A 15678-nucleotide genomic window follows, 5' to 3' on the forward strand; every position below is an offset into this window, starting at 1 on the left:
TTCAGGCCTAAACTCAGATTTACCCGTCATCGAGGCTTTCTTTGATTATTCCATCTAAAATGGCAGACTGTTCCCTGTTCTTCTATCACTCACTATCCCTTTACCAGCATTATTTTTCTTCATAGCATGTATCTCTGCCTAAAATTATATATTTTTATGTACTTGTTTATTGCTTGTCCTTCTGCATTAGACTATAAGGCTCCATAAGGGCAGAGGCTTTGTATCTCCTACGTAGTTATTATTTAGTATTTAGAGCTAACATATTTTAAATTCTCTGTTCCTTAGTTTTCTCATCTGTACAATGGAGATCATAACAGTAAGCAACCTAATAGAGGAGTGTGAGGATTAAACAAAGTAATACATATGAATCATTTACTAGTTCCTAGTGCTCAATGAAAGGCAGTTTGTTAACATTTATTGAGTGCTTTGCTTCCACAATTGGGGTTAGGACCCAGAATTTTCACTCCAGTACCTTTTGTTACATCATTCTAAAAACATGGCAGAGAATCAAGATACATGGCCTAACTAGGGTCCCAGAGAGAACCAAAACCTTCTTAGCCACCCAGGGTTGACCCACACCCTCCAGATGAGAGAGGATACAATTCCTCAGTCCTTCCACATCCCTGGGAAGGCAGTGTTTGTAGCTCACCAAAATGTTGGTCATATAACCAACAAATATTTATTAGGAATCTATGAAGGGCCAGGGCCCTGGATGGTCTCTGTCCTTGTGGAGCTAAATGTGATACAACTCTCAAAAGTGCATTTAATGGGCTAGGTGAACTGTGGGCCAGGGGGAGGGGGGGAAGTTTAAGTTATATTTTTTCTGGGATCATGTAACAGAAGCACATGTTTCACTGAAGCAAGAAATAAAAATAAACACATCCTAAAAAGGACAATGTTTCCAAAGTCTTCCGGAAAAACCTACTTGTAGCCTGGAGACACCCAATTCTATCCAGTGCACCTAAACCAGTGGCCTTCAAACTTTGTTATCCACAGTACAAAATACAATTTATAGCATGCCACATTGATATTTAATAAATTTTACAGAACAAGACTTATCTTCATTACATGTGATACGCTATTTTCTATATTTCATTAAAAAATTGTTCCTCACACCTGAGTAAATTATGTTCTGTGATTTAAACAAAAAGGAGGGTAGGGTGAACAAGGCATACTGTCAGGTTAAGTGAGAGGCATCCAACATGCGTAGGAACAAATCCTACCTGAGGCAGGAGACCCTCAGTCTCAACTTTGCCAAAAGCCTCCCGATCACATGCTTGCTCTCCACAATTAGAATATGTAAATTATAAAAATGTACATTTATCTAATTCACCATGGCAGAGCATTTCAGTGCTGTCCCCCATTCACAGATATGCTTCTCTATTCTGTGCTACACACCTGGACATGTGCTCAGCTTTCTACTCTAGGGACCACACCAGGAAAAAGGAATGAGAAGTAGCTCCTGCCCACTCCCACCCCAAACGCCTCAGGATACCTGAAACAAAGGGAATATTCTTGCTTGGAAAACATGGTTGTGAGGCAGTATAATACGCCTAGGTTAAAATCCAAGCACCAATTTACTAATTATGTGACCTCGAGCAAGTGATTTAACCTGCCTCACAGGGTTATGAGAATTAGTTACTATATGCTTGTTGGGAGCCCTGGTGGCACAGCGGTTAAGAGTTTAGCTGTTAAGCAAGAGGTCAGCAGTTCAAATCCACCAGCTGCTCCTTGGAAACCCTATGGGGTAGTTCTACTCTGTCCTATAGGGTCACTATGAGTCGGAATCAACTCAACAGCAGTGGGTTTGGTTTTGGTTTCTTTATATGCTTGCTTGGCATATAGTTAGCATTATGTCAGTGTTTGATATTATTATTAATAGTACATCGCACTTAAGGAAACTTCCTTTGCCCCAACCTTACAAGAATGGTTTTAAGTGTCATTAAAAGGTAACTTCAGTTCCCAGCAAGTAACTTGGGCATGATATTTCAGGAAATAGATCTGACTTAGTGAGTATGACTTAATGTCTCTTGGTGTAAATAGGCAGACGGAAGTCCTACTTACAAATGGCAGCCTTGCCCATTCCTGCAGCCCTCAAATTAAAACAAACACTACCACTTCTGCTTAGGGCCCTTTAAGTCATGGGAACTATTTGCTTAAAGCTGAAAAATACAAAATAAACTTATCTCTGCTCAAGCAGGAACTATTACTTTTTGCTACACAAAATTCTCAAAATCTTTGCCCCTAAAAAATACACTCAAGTGGGTTTGTCTATTCTATTTATATAATAATTGTATCAAATATGGACAGCTGTCTTCCAAAGCATACTTCATATTTTGAGATTTTTGAATGGATATGAATGGCTCTTCAATACTAATCAGCATTATTTCTATGCAAATACAGGTTACAGAAGTTGTCATCAAGTGCTACTGTACTGCTTTATTACAGGTTTTAAACAGATCTTCTGGCATATTCACATAACATTTAATATCAAAATGCCCAGAATGCTAATGATACCAGGGTGAGAAGTTCAAGTCCATTTCCTTATCTTTCTGATATGATGAATTATGTATCAATATCATCAGTCATCTCTAATCAGTATATTATTTTAAAATTCTCACATTTCTATATTTAAAATTCCATTATTTTTATCAATTTAACCAATTCAGGGTATGATTTTAGTATTAATATTCCTTTGATCTAAAATTGGGAAAAACGGGAGCCTCTAAAAATTGGGTCCTGTATTATACTTAATTAGTCTTAGATTACTTATATTATCTTTTCCTGTTGTCAATAATAATTCCTAGAAAACAGAGTGATTTTCAGAAACCACCTGTTTTCATCAGAAGAACTAGAGTTAAATGTTTCAACTTAAGTTTTTAGTTTTCACATGTGGACATCAATAATTGTTTTTCTCTTTACCATAATGTATATTTCTTTTTGTACATTAATTTGGCGTTTCAGTGTTTACTGTTCCAAAACCACTGCCACCTGTTACAGAGCTCACCTTCTTTTCCATAAATAAAGTATATTCCTTTTTATAGAACAGATGTGTGAAGCAAACCTTAAGACAACCCAATTTCTGGTTTTAACACTGGTAAAAAATCCAAAATCTGACCAAAAGGAATTCACAACAAGCATTCTATAATATAAACAGACAGTATCCACATAGTTTATTTCTCACAGTTCTCCTGACAAATGAACATTATTCAAGAACATACTGTATACACAGATAAGAAGAAACATACAAAATGTTTTAAGTGATGCACAACAAAATCCAGCAGTATAAAAGAATGCATGTGAACTCTTGCTCACTGCGCAGACTAAATTTAATCACTTGTTTAAATAGTAATAAAAATACAATCTTTTATGGATCTTGTGCAGACTACAAAAGAGGGAAATTATTACCATATATATGATTTTTATATTAGGCAGTTTTCTTTGATGAGTTGCACTGACAACTCAAATACAGAGGCAGAAGGCTGTGTATTTTAAAGGAATTAATGGTGTGAATTAGAGACTTTACACAGTTACTACCACTGGCACTTTTCACCATAGTTTGTACACATCACATGATCATCTTATATAACATTACATTTAAAAAATATATCTGAGTGACAATTTTATAACATTCACACACCATGAGCTGGTTAAGGAGGTAATGCCACAGTTGCCTCCTGTAGTGCTTCGCTGTTGGTAATAAGGACAGTTCATTGTGGTTAAAAGAAATTAGACATCAATATGGTTAAGCAGCTCTGATTTCTAAAGGCCATTGTGGCCACCACTGGGACAGTAAGTTCTTTTAAAGTGTATATCCTAGAAGCAAACACCATCATTGGTTAAAACTTTGTCTAAAGAAGTCAGTTTCTGTGCTGAAAACTATTTTCACAACAAAACTGAAAGCTACTAAACTGTTTTTATATAAATACTTTGTCTTCTCATTATCATATTTATGACCGAGTTCTTTGAAACCTTTGGGATTGACTCTCTCGTTAACGTGTGCTCTCATTTCCATCTCACCCATCTAAGAGCACCACCTAAAAAGGCTTTAAGGGCTGGTGAAAAATTCACCAGGGAAACCCTTTGCTCACCAGGAATGTTCAGCTGCTGAACAGTGTTCTAGAGCCGCAACGGTGCAGAGCTGTACTTGACGAGAACACTCAGGAAGCTGTCATGCTGTGAGTGTCATTTCAGGGAAAGCAGAGAATCTTTCCAAACTGTGCACATAACTAACAATGATACCATTGCTATGTGTAGAAGTGGACTAGTAAACAGTGGGCTCCTCCATGTCATCTGTTTGCTGGAAAGTAGTTTGGGTCAAGGTAATTATAACTGGTGCCCTGGGACACACAGTAGTCTCTGTCTAAGAATGTCTCTGACCTATAAATAGGTTCTAATTGGTGATCTTCCTTGTGAATATCTGTTTCATGTAGGCTGCAAAAAAACACAAAATATACACACACATTATTATATGACATTGGATGTATTTTGGTCTATGTATTACAAAACTTCCTCAAAGCTCTACTTATTTAAATCCATTAATCTATTACAATTTATAATGTGAAGTTACTTGAGATGTGGTATGGTTAAAGATTATTTAATTGCCTAGAACAACAAAGTGTAATCCACTAAATATGGTTATTTTTTAAGAAATTCAGAAATCAAATTTGCAATGGCTAAGAAGATCTTTATTTGTCAAAATGTAAAACCTACAATGAAGAAAAACACCTACCAGTCTGAACAAGAATCACAGAAATCCAAAGACATTTCTGGAGGACAATCCTGGCAGTGCCACCGAATGCCCTGGATAGGTTCTATGCCACAGTTATCACACTATAACAGAAGCAGAGAGAACACGGAGTAAGCTATATTGTTCCACAGTCTTTTTTTTTTTTTTTTCCTACTGAGAAACATATGATGTTCACATAGACATCCTCCTCCTACCTCCCACAAGTGGACAGTGGTGTAAGACAAGGGGTTGTATTTACAGTTGCTAGCAAACAAGCTGAAACTCCACCCATACAAAAATGCATCCTGAGATACAGGTGAGTGAGGAGGGTATTTTAAGAGAGAACTTTTCTGCTTTATTTTTAAAAATTTTAAGTAAATCATCTGCAAACTTGGGTATTTTATTATTAGTAACATTTACTTGAAAGGTACCTCAGACCAGCATAAAGGGATTGTGATTGAGAACTACTGCCTTAATATCATATTTAAAACTATCCAAATACATTACCAAAAAACCAAACCAAACCCAGTGCCGTCGAGTCGACTCCAACTCATAGCGACCCTATCGGACAGAGTAGAACTACCCCACAGAGTTTCCAAGGAGTGCCTGGTGGATTTGAACTGCCGACCCTTTGGTTCACAGCTGTAGCACTTAACCACTGCGCCACCAGGGTTTCCAAAATACGTTACAGAACTGTTTAATGGGCTACTCATAGCTAGCACAAACCTAGGTAATCACAAAATCCTCTCTGAACTTTTTATCTTATTGAATCATTTCTCAAAGCCTGCAGGCTTCTAATAGCCAATATTCACCATGGAAAATGGCACAGCCAGGTCTTTCTCAGTGTGGGGCACAATGGTAGTCCTCAGTGTTTCTGTGCAGTTTTGGAATTCAAAGGAATTCTCATTTCTAGTGTCTCTGATCATCGGGCCAGCTAGGACTGCTGACAGCCTGGCCAACAAGTAATGGCTGGGTCTCGCAGGCAAAATTATGACAAGTGGAGCAAGTTTCCCCTTGAGATGCCAGAGCTGCCAGTTAGGAAAATCTCTGATGGAGAAGAAACATCACTGAAAGATTAAGAGAGAAAATAATATAATCTAGCTAATGGCTATTCCAGACGGTCAGAGGTATAATAATTTTGTTTTCGGTTTATCACTCAACACACATTAATACATTTATGTATACCACCACCACCACCTAACCTATAGTTCATGGTCTCATTATTACTTTCTCCAACCCACAAAGTACAAAAAAAAAAAAAAAAACCAAACCTGATGCCATCAAGTCGATTCCAACTCAGCAATCCTACAGGACAGTAAAACTGCCCCATACGGTTTCCAAGCACTGCCTGGTGGATTTGAACTGCCACCCTTTTGGTTTAGCAGACGTAGCTCTTAACCACTACACCACCAGGGTTTCCCCACAAAGTACAGTTAATTCTAATTCCTAGAGTTTTCTCAAACCTGTCTACCTGTCTCCATTTTCACAGCTACCACTCAAGTTCAGGACACCCTCATTTTTTTTCTAAATTACCAAAAGGATTTCTAAACAGTCTTCCTGCCTCCATTCTTGCCTTCCTCCAATCCATTCTCCATAATACCCCTGGAATGATCTCTCCCACATATTTTTTTTGTAATTATATAGGTACATTTATTGTTTTTAAAGACTTTAACAGTACAGTAGTCAGAGATTAAGAGCTATCCAGCTCTAATCCCACTGCCTTCCCTAAAGGTTATCAACACTAACAGTTTAAGTAATTAGAATGATTTTTCTAAAATGCAAATCTCATGTTACTCTGCTTAAAATCCTTCAATGGCTCCCCAACCTCTTAGGATAAAGCTGAAACTCCTTAGCAGAATTTCCAAGGCGGCTCATCTCTCACTGTTCTCTGGTATGCACTCCAGTCATACCCAACCATTTTACTTGTTTACTTATCAACATTCCTCCTGAGAATGAAAGTAGCATAAGAGTAGGTAGGGGCTGAGTCCACCTTGTTTATTGCTGAATTCCCAGCACTTAGCAAAGTATCTCAGAATTTGAGGGAATGAATTTTCTATTAGCCTCTCCAAAAAAAGCCACTGAGCTAACTCTGAATCTGAAAGGGGAAAAAAAAATATTTCTGATCCATGAACAACAGCAATAAAAAGATAGATAGATAGAAACTTCTCATTCGTATTTTACATCAAATTATTCTGTGAGTGCCTAGTAGCATAAACAGTTAAGCGCTTGACTACTAGCTGAAAGCCCGACACACCCACGGGTGCCTCAGAAGACATGCCTGGCAATCTGCTCCTGAAAGGTCATAGTCTTAAAAACCCTACAGAGCAGTTCTACTCTGCACACATGGGGTCACCACAAGTCAAACCGATTCGACTAACAACAATACATACCTAGATATTTATCTTCTCTGTACTGAGCCATAAAACTCTTGGCATCAGAAACTGTGGTATGCTACCTCTTATAAATGAACAAGAGAAGTGCTAAACTTACTTTTATCTGTATGCTTGGAAGTTTTGTAGTTTAATGCTCTGGAAACCACCCTGAAAATTAAATGAATAGTAAAAGTAAAAAGTAAATAAAATTTACCTTAAAGCCCACGTGTTGTACAAATCCACTTTCAGCTTGCATTTGCTGAAGTTTCTGTTTCTTTAACTTTTTAAACTGTAATAGTTCTTTATATTCAGGTAAATTCCTATACATAATAGGAATACTTTCTTCATCCTATTGAAAAGAACAAAAAAATTTGTTTGATAATTAAAATGAACTAAGTGTAAGAAATTCTGATATTATATTGGAGCACATCTCAATTCAGATGCTAAATTTTCATCAGAAATACTTGAATTGCCCCATCAAGATTCCAGGAGCTTTCTTTACAAAAATCAGAAAAAATCTTTACAAAATCAGAAAAGCCAATCCTTAAATTTATATAGAAGGACAAGGAACCCCAAATAGCTAAAGCAATCTTAAAAGACAAAGAATAAAGTGACTCATACTTCCTGATTTCAAAACATACTATAAAGCCACATTGGTGTAACAGACACATAGGCCAATGGAAGAGAACTGAGAGTCCAGAAATATATCCATACAGCTATGGTCAACTGAGTTTTGACAAGTGTGCTAAATCCATTCAGTGGGTAAGAAGAGTCTCTCCAATAATGGTGCTCGGGAAATTGGATGTACACATGCAGGATAATCAGTCAGGATCCAAGCCTCACACTACACACAAAAACCAATTCAAAGTGGATTAAGGACCTAAACATAAAACTAAAACTGTAAAATTCTTTCAGAAAAATACAGGGGTGTGGCTGTGGGGCCTATTTTTAACTACGGATTATCAGATGTGACAACAAAATTACAAGCAAAAGACAAAATAGATGAGGCCTCATAAAAATTAAATACTTTAAAAAAATGTCTGCCTTGAGCATTATGCTCTTTTAAGAACCATCTATATGGGAACAAACTGACATCAGCCAACTTAAAAGATTAGATAGGAACCTCAGTGGCAGTGAGTTTATGCTAATGGGGGAGGAAAAACTTAGGAAAGGGGGTGAGAATGGTTGCACAACTTGAAGAATGTAATCAATGTCACCAAACTGAACATGTATAAACTGTTGAATTGGTGTTGTTTTGCTGTGTATATTCTAAACAGAACAAAATACAATTAAAAAAATTAAATGCTTTTGTTCATCAAAGAACTTTATCAAAAAAGTGAAAAGACAACCTACAGATTGAGAGAAAATTTTCAGGAACCATGTAACTGATAAGGGTCTGCTATCCAGTATGTATATAAAATCTCTACAACTTCAAAACAAAAACACAAACAACCCAATCAAAAACGGGCAAAGGACTTGAGCAGACATTTTACCAAGGAGAATACTCAATGGCCAACAAGCACATGAAAAGATGTTCACTGTCATTAGCCATTAGAGAGACATGAATCAAAAATACAATGAAATACCACCTAACCCCATTAGAAGGCAATGATGATTAAAAAAAAAAAAAAAAAAAAAAACGGAAAATAATAGGCATTGATGACGTTGTGAGAAATTGAAACCCTCGTCCACTGGCGGTGGGACTATAAAATGGTACAGCCACTGTGGAAAATAGTTTGGCAGTTCCTCAAAAAGTTAAACATAGAAATACCATCTGACTTAGTAACCCCAGTCCTAGGTAGATACCCAGAAGGCTGGGACACAAACAGAAACCTGTATACCAATGTTCATTGTAGCATTTTCTCCAATAGCCAAAAGGTGGAAACGACTGAAATGTCCATCAACAGATGAATGAATAAACAAAATGTGGTATACACACACGATATTACTCAGCCATAAAGAGAAATGAAGTCCTGATGCATGCCACAACATGAATGAATCTAGAAAGCATCATGCTGAAAAAAGTCAGATGCAAAAGGACAAATCCTGTATGATCTTTTATATGAAATGAACAAATATATAGAAATCAAAGAGTATCAGTGGTTACCAGGGTGAGAGGGAGGGGGAAAAGGGAGTTTTTGCTTACAGGTCACTGAGTTTTGTTAATGGTGGTGGAATGATTTGGAAAAGAATAGTGAAAATGGTTGTACAACTTGAAGAATGTAATCAGTGTCACTGAATTGTACGTGTAGAAATTGTTGAGATGACACAGATTTTGTTATGTATATTTTCACCACAATTGAAAAAAGAGAGAAATACTTGAATTGTACTGACAAGGTAATTTCCACTTTTAAGATATCTTACCTTTAGGGCTCATAAAAAATTAGTGCTGCTATTAGCAATATTTTAGACTAATACTTCTGGACAAAGTTCACTTTTAATGCAGTAGCAATACTGAATTACAGAAGACTACCTCATCATGCAGGTAGAGGGGAGCAGGGCATGAGTCTCACTGCAGTTACACACTAATGCAGGCCTACAGGTTCATGGCTATCTGACAGACTCCTATAATCTACTTCTCCCTGATCTGCAGGAAGCATCTCTTCTCTAATCTAGCAGATGTTTACACTTCCTTCTATACGCATGACATCTTCATAATAAGAAGCAAACCACTCTCTGCTCTACTCTGTACTACAATGATCATGGCAGCACACTCCTCTCTTATTCAAGGGGATGAACTGAGTTACAAAGACGGCTATTTAGAAGATTGTAAAACAAATCAACAGTAAAAACTAGCTAAATATTATGTTAAGCTGAAGCAGCCTTAAGAAACTGACTTTCAATGTATAAAGTTCACACTTACGATTCTTTTCAACAAATATGTTCAGAAATCCCCCACCCCTCAAAAAAAACTGACTAGCAACTTTATAATCAAAGCACTAACATTCAAAATCTGTCTATTTAACATTGCTGAGAACATTGCTTACCATCCTGGGTAACTTCAAAATCCACACGGATGCGTCATCACCTACCTCTAGCCTCCATTCCTAGACTTGTTCTACTACAATGGCATTCATTCCATTCCTTCTCAGTCCTTCACTCCAGTGGACCTTGCCTTCAGCTAGAAAGATTTTACCTCCAAAATCTTAAATTTACATATCCCACCTACAATCTTGAATAGTCTTCAAATGGCCAAAGAGGGGCCAATTTGAGTACTAACAAAGACAGTGACACCAAGGGATTAAAACACATTAAATATATTCAAGTCCAAAAGTTCATGAAATTTTTTAAAAAACCTCACTGGTCATCTTTGGAGGATACAAGACAATGAACTCATTATTTGAAAAAACAAGAAAATAACAGGAAGAATCAAGCATTTATCCAGTGTTTCCTATATGTACCTGGAGTAACCAAATAGTTGATAATGGGGTTTCTCTTTATAGAATATTCCAATGCATAAATAAAGAAGAATAGAATTAGACTATCACTATTTTTTAACACCTCATGAATTAATGGAGCTCTGGTGATGCAGTGGTTAAAAGCTCGGCTGCTAACCAAAAAGGTCGGCCAGTTCGAATCCACCAACTGCTCCTTGGAAACCCTACAGGGCAGTTCTACTCTGTCCTACAGGGTCACTATGAGTTGGATGGCAATGGGTTAATGAATTAATGGATCTAGGCAAAAATCCTGCTATGTCCAAAAAAGGTCAAAGACAACCAGACTGATAGGAGTACATACGAAGTAGTTCTGTCTCCTCTAACAAACAAATCTGAATCTGATCAATTCTCTAAACCTACTGGCAAACACAGGGAATTTGGGTGACAGAGAAAGAGGTTAAATGACACTAAAAGAGAAATAATAACGTTCACACTGTGGTAAATTCTATAGGACAAATGGCCAGTTCAACCCAAAACTGTGAGGAGGAAAAAAGAGACAGAGTGAAGGAGAAAGATAACTTATTGTAATTTATGGACTTTATTTATATCTGGATCAAAACAAACAAATTGGGGTAAAAAAATCATTAAGACAACTGGGGAATGTATATGTGACTTTACAAACAATTCCCTTTTTATAGACATGATAATGATAGTGTGGTTATTAAAAATACATATTAAAATATTTAAAAACAAACTAATATACTGTCTGACACTTGCTCCAAAGTAATCTGGGGTGGAGTGGAGTGGGGAAGGAGTACAGATGAAACAAACTGCCACAAACTGATAACTGCTGAAGGCGACTAACGCGGCATGTGAGCTCATCGTACTATTCTCTCTACTTTTGTATATGTTTGAAAATTTCTTCATAAAAGTTTTTTAAGCACATGATTAAAAAAAAAAAATCTGACTTGTTAATTAAAAGAGGAGAAACCAATGTTCTTCGAAAAGCAGGAATAATGAGAAAGTCCACGTGCTCTCACTCTGTACCCTGGTCTGTGTAAGAACTTACTGATGCCTCCTCAACAGCAGTGTTCATGTGGCTGTGAAAACAGGATCGGTCATCATCTTCATCCATATATACTGGAGGTTCATGGGATGTCATGAAAGTGGAAGGTTTAAAGAGATGCTTATTAAGGGGGTGCTGTCGTCTGCTTGTTGAGGACTAAATGAGAAAATAAGTTTTTAATTGGCACAGTGGAAAATCATTAAAAGAATCAAAAACACAAGAATATAAATGTTACTTTCAGACAGTCTATCAAAAGACTTTACCTCTATCTTTTAACATACTCTTATCTGGTTGCTTTTTCTATGTTGTCTGGATTTTTAAAGCATGATTAGCCTTGAAAAACAGAAATATAGGCAAATACCCAAATAACCATATAATGGTCTATATGTTCATTATCTCACTTATATTTGTATCCCCAACATTTATCACACACTAGGCATTTTTTAGGCATTCAAATGCTAGCTGAACTGAACTCCTCTTAGTCATTTTATAGATCAGAGAAGATGAAGTGGCCTAAACCAGACATAAAGCTATCAAGTAAAAGAACTATGACACAATGAATGTCTAAAAATAGTATCTAACACTGGTTGATTGCTTAGTCTATGCCAATGTCATTTAATTCTCATGACATTCTTTAAAAGTAAGTATTATCACCTCTGTTTTAAAGATGAAGGAACTGAGGCATAGGAGGTTAAGTTTCTTGTTCAAGATGTTGTAGCTAGACGTGGTAGAAACAGCACTGTAATCTAGGTCTGTGTGGTGCCAAATCCCTCACTCTCAACCCCTGTGCAGGCTGCCTCTCTTGACTGACAGCATAGCTGTCATTTCACTTGTTTCAAAAATCAAACTTGAACACATTTGAATTTCTTTATTATACCATTTGTTATTACAATTATAGTATTAAGTGGGGAAAATGTAAGCTGTACAACACTATAAAGTTAGTTTAGAAATTATGAAAACGAGTTGAATGTTGGTTATGAAGGTCCCAATATTCCAAAGTTATGTGATAAAGTCTACATATCTAATATAATGCTATAGTTGGAAAAAAAATCCAAAATATTTTAAAAATAGGCAAATTAAAACTTCTAAAGCTTAAAATCTGTTGCTGTTGAGTTGATTCCAAATCATAATGACCCTACGGACAGAGTAGAACTGCCCTGTTGGGTTTCCAAAGAGAAGCTAGTGGATTCAAACTTCTGACCTTTGGGTTAGCAGCCAAATGCTCAACCACTGCACCACTGGGGCTCCATATAAAATAGCTTCAATAAAGAATGGTAACAGTATTATATTCTTAACTTCCCTTTATGTGAAGAGTGACAGTGGTAAGGGAAACGGAAGTGCCAGGATGATTTATAAGGAAATGAAAGGTCAATAATGTGTCTTTACTTTTTTTTTTTTGCAATTATACCAAAAACATGGCTACAATGTGATGCAGTGTTCCGTACAGCAGATACGATGTGATGGTCTGTAGAAAGCAGCATGGAATAGTGGAAAAGTCTGGATCAAAATCAGAGGATTAATGGTTCTCCGGCTTACTATCTATGTGACTAGACAATTTACTCAACCTACCTTAGGCCTCAGTTTTCTCATCAATAAAAAGGTTACAGAACAGCACCGCACAGGACATTCAACAGTATACACTACAGTTAGCTATCAATATTATCATTGGTAAAGTGAAAGTGATAATACTACCTGAAGACTTTTAGAATTGCCATGAGGATTAACTATAACTTGTTAGTAAATATTTCTATTTTTGGATTTATGTATGACTCATATCTAAAAAACAAAAATTGATGATGCTTACTAAAAAGTCAAACATCCTAAAAACTAACATCACAAAATGTCTCTCTGATGTACATTCAATCTAAAACATCTCAGATAGGACTCATTCACATAAAATAACCTACACCTAAAATAATGATCATCATTAAAGCTCTATGAATTGCACTGAGTACCAATAATGGAATCCTACCCTGTGTTTACACCCAATAAAATGCTTAAACAAAATTTCAAATATAAACCTGAACTCTATTTTAACAAAAATGTACCTTTTCATACAGTAATTCTGACTCTGATGAGTTAAACCTAAGATATAAGGTTTACTTTCATCTATTTTCTTTTTACCTTTTTGGAGTACATATATAAGTTGGGTGTTCTTCCCGGGACTGGAATGCCAGCTTTTGTTAGCTTTATGAAATACTTCTGAACTCGGCTGGCAACCTTAGGAAACATGACAGGTTTTTTAACATACTGACATGACATACAAGACCTAAATGTTTTAAAAATAAAAATGTCCATGTATATATACCAAATGAAAGCTAATAATTGAAAATTTGTCATAAATCTAGAAATAACTTTAAACTGCCAACAAAGACACTGATATTTTTAAAACTAGACCAAAAAAATCATCAAAATGAAGTTAAACTTGTCTGATTATAATGCTAAACATACACTTCCAACTTGTAAACACTTATCCTTGTAGCAAAAAAAATAACATCTATTAATATAAAAAAATATAGGAAGGAGAAAACTCCTACATACATTTTTAGAAGGACAACCAGGGAATACTGACTAAGGCAATCTTAAAAAATCTATTGGCAGTGGTTTAAATGAATCAAAAGTACATAATCTTAAGAATTCAAGAGGCAGTAAGCCTATTCTTGTAGTTGTTAGGTGCCATCAGGATGGTTCCAACTTACAGCGACGCTACGTACAACAGAGCAAAACACTGCCTAGTCCTGCGCCATCCTCATAACCATTGCTATGTTCAAGCCCACTGCCGCCGGCACTGTGTCAATCCAGCTCGTTGAGGGTCTTCCTCTTTTTTGCTGACCCTCTACTTTACTAAGCATCATGTCCTTCTCCAGGGACAGGTCCCTCCTGAGAACATGTCCAAAGTACATGAGATGAAGTCTCGCCACCCTCGCTTCTACGGAACATTCTGGCTGTACTTCTTCCAAGACAGATTTGCTTTTTCTTCCAAGAGTCCATGGTATATTCAATATTCTTTGCCCACACCATAATTCAAAGGCATCAATTCTTCTTCAGTCTTCCTTATTCATTGTCAAGCTTTCGCATGCATATGAATATGAGGCAACTGTAAATACAGTGGCTTGGGTCAGGCTCACCTTAAGTCTTCAAAGTAACACCTTTGCTTTTTAATACTTGAAAGAGATCTTTTGTAGCAGATATGTCTAACATAATACATTGTTTTATTTCTTGACTGCTGCTTCCACAGGTGTTGATTGTGGATCCAGGTAAAATGAAATCCTTGACAACTTCAATCTTTTCTCCTTTTATATGATAGTGGCTGCTTATTGGTCCAGTTGTGCGGATTTTTGTTTTGGTGGAATCACAATTCATACTGAAGGCTGTAGTCTTTGATCTTCATCAGTAAGTGTTTCAAATTCTCTTTGCTTTCAGCAGCAAGGTTGTGTCATCTCATATTGCAGGTTGTTAATTAGTCTTCCTCTGATCCTGATGCTGCGTTGTTCTTCGTATAGTCTGACTTCTCAGGTTATTTGCTCAACATACAGATTGAATAAGTATAGTGATAGGATACAACCCTGACACACACCCTTCCTGATTTTAAACCATGCAGTATTCCCTTGTTTTATCTGCATGACTGCCTCTTGGTCTATTTTTGGTTCCATGTGAGCACAATTAACTGTTCTAGAATTCCCATCCTTTGCAATGTCATCCATGATTTGTTATGAAACACACAGTCAAATGCCTTTGCACAGTCAATAAAACACAGGTAAACATCTTTCTGGTATTCTCTGCTTTCAGCCAAGATCCATCTGACATAGGCAATGATATCCCTGGTTCCACGTCTTCTTCAGAATCTGGCTTTAATTTCTGGCAGCTCCTTGTCAACGTACTGCTGCAACCATTTTTGAATTATCTTCAGCAAAATTTTACTTGTGTGTGATATTAATGAAATTGCTCAATAGTTTCCACATTCCATTGGATCACCTTTCTTTGGAATGGGCACAAATATGGATCTCCTCCAGTCAGTTGGTCAGGTACCTGTCTTCTAGATTTCTTGGCATTAATGACTGAGCATTTCTAGCATTGCATCCCTTTGCTGGAACACCTCAATTGGTATTCCATCAATTCCTGAAGCCTTGCTTT

At 36.6% G+C, this 15678-nt stretch overlaps 1 protein-coding gene across 7 annotated transcripts in view; it reads right to left on the reverse strand.

Annotated features, from left to right (window-relative positions):
- Positions 1-3140: 3140 nt before the first annotated feature.
- The window catches only part of ZZZ3 (zinc finger ZZ-type containing 3), a 115331-nt gene continuing 102793 nt past the window's right edge, over positions 3141-15678 (reverse strand). For all 7 annotated transcript variants that reach the window (XM_023549463.2, XM_064282139.1, XM_023549464.2 and 4 more), the window contains 5 exons: positions 13669-13764; positions 11548-11700; positions 7316-7450; positions 4733-4833; positions 3141-4434 (listed from right to left, as the gene is read on the reverse strand). In XM_023549463.2, coding sequence (XP_023405231.1) covers positions 4290-4434; positions 4733-4833; positions 7316-7450; positions 11548-11700; positions 13669-13764 — 630 coding nt within the window. In that variant the 3' untranslated portion in view covers positions 3141-4289. The remainder of the gene's footprint in view (positions 4435-4732; positions 4834-7315; positions 7451-11547; positions 11701-13668; positions 13765-15678) is intronic.

Source organism: Loxodonta africana, chromosome 3 (assembly GCF_030014295.1).
Source record: "Loxodonta africana isolate mLoxAfr1 chromosome 3, mLoxAfr1.hap2, whole genome shotgun sequence".
In the NCBI taxonomy this organism is placed as follows: Eukaryota; Metazoa; Chordata; class Mammalia; order Proboscidea; family Elephantidae; genus Loxodonta; species Loxodonta africana.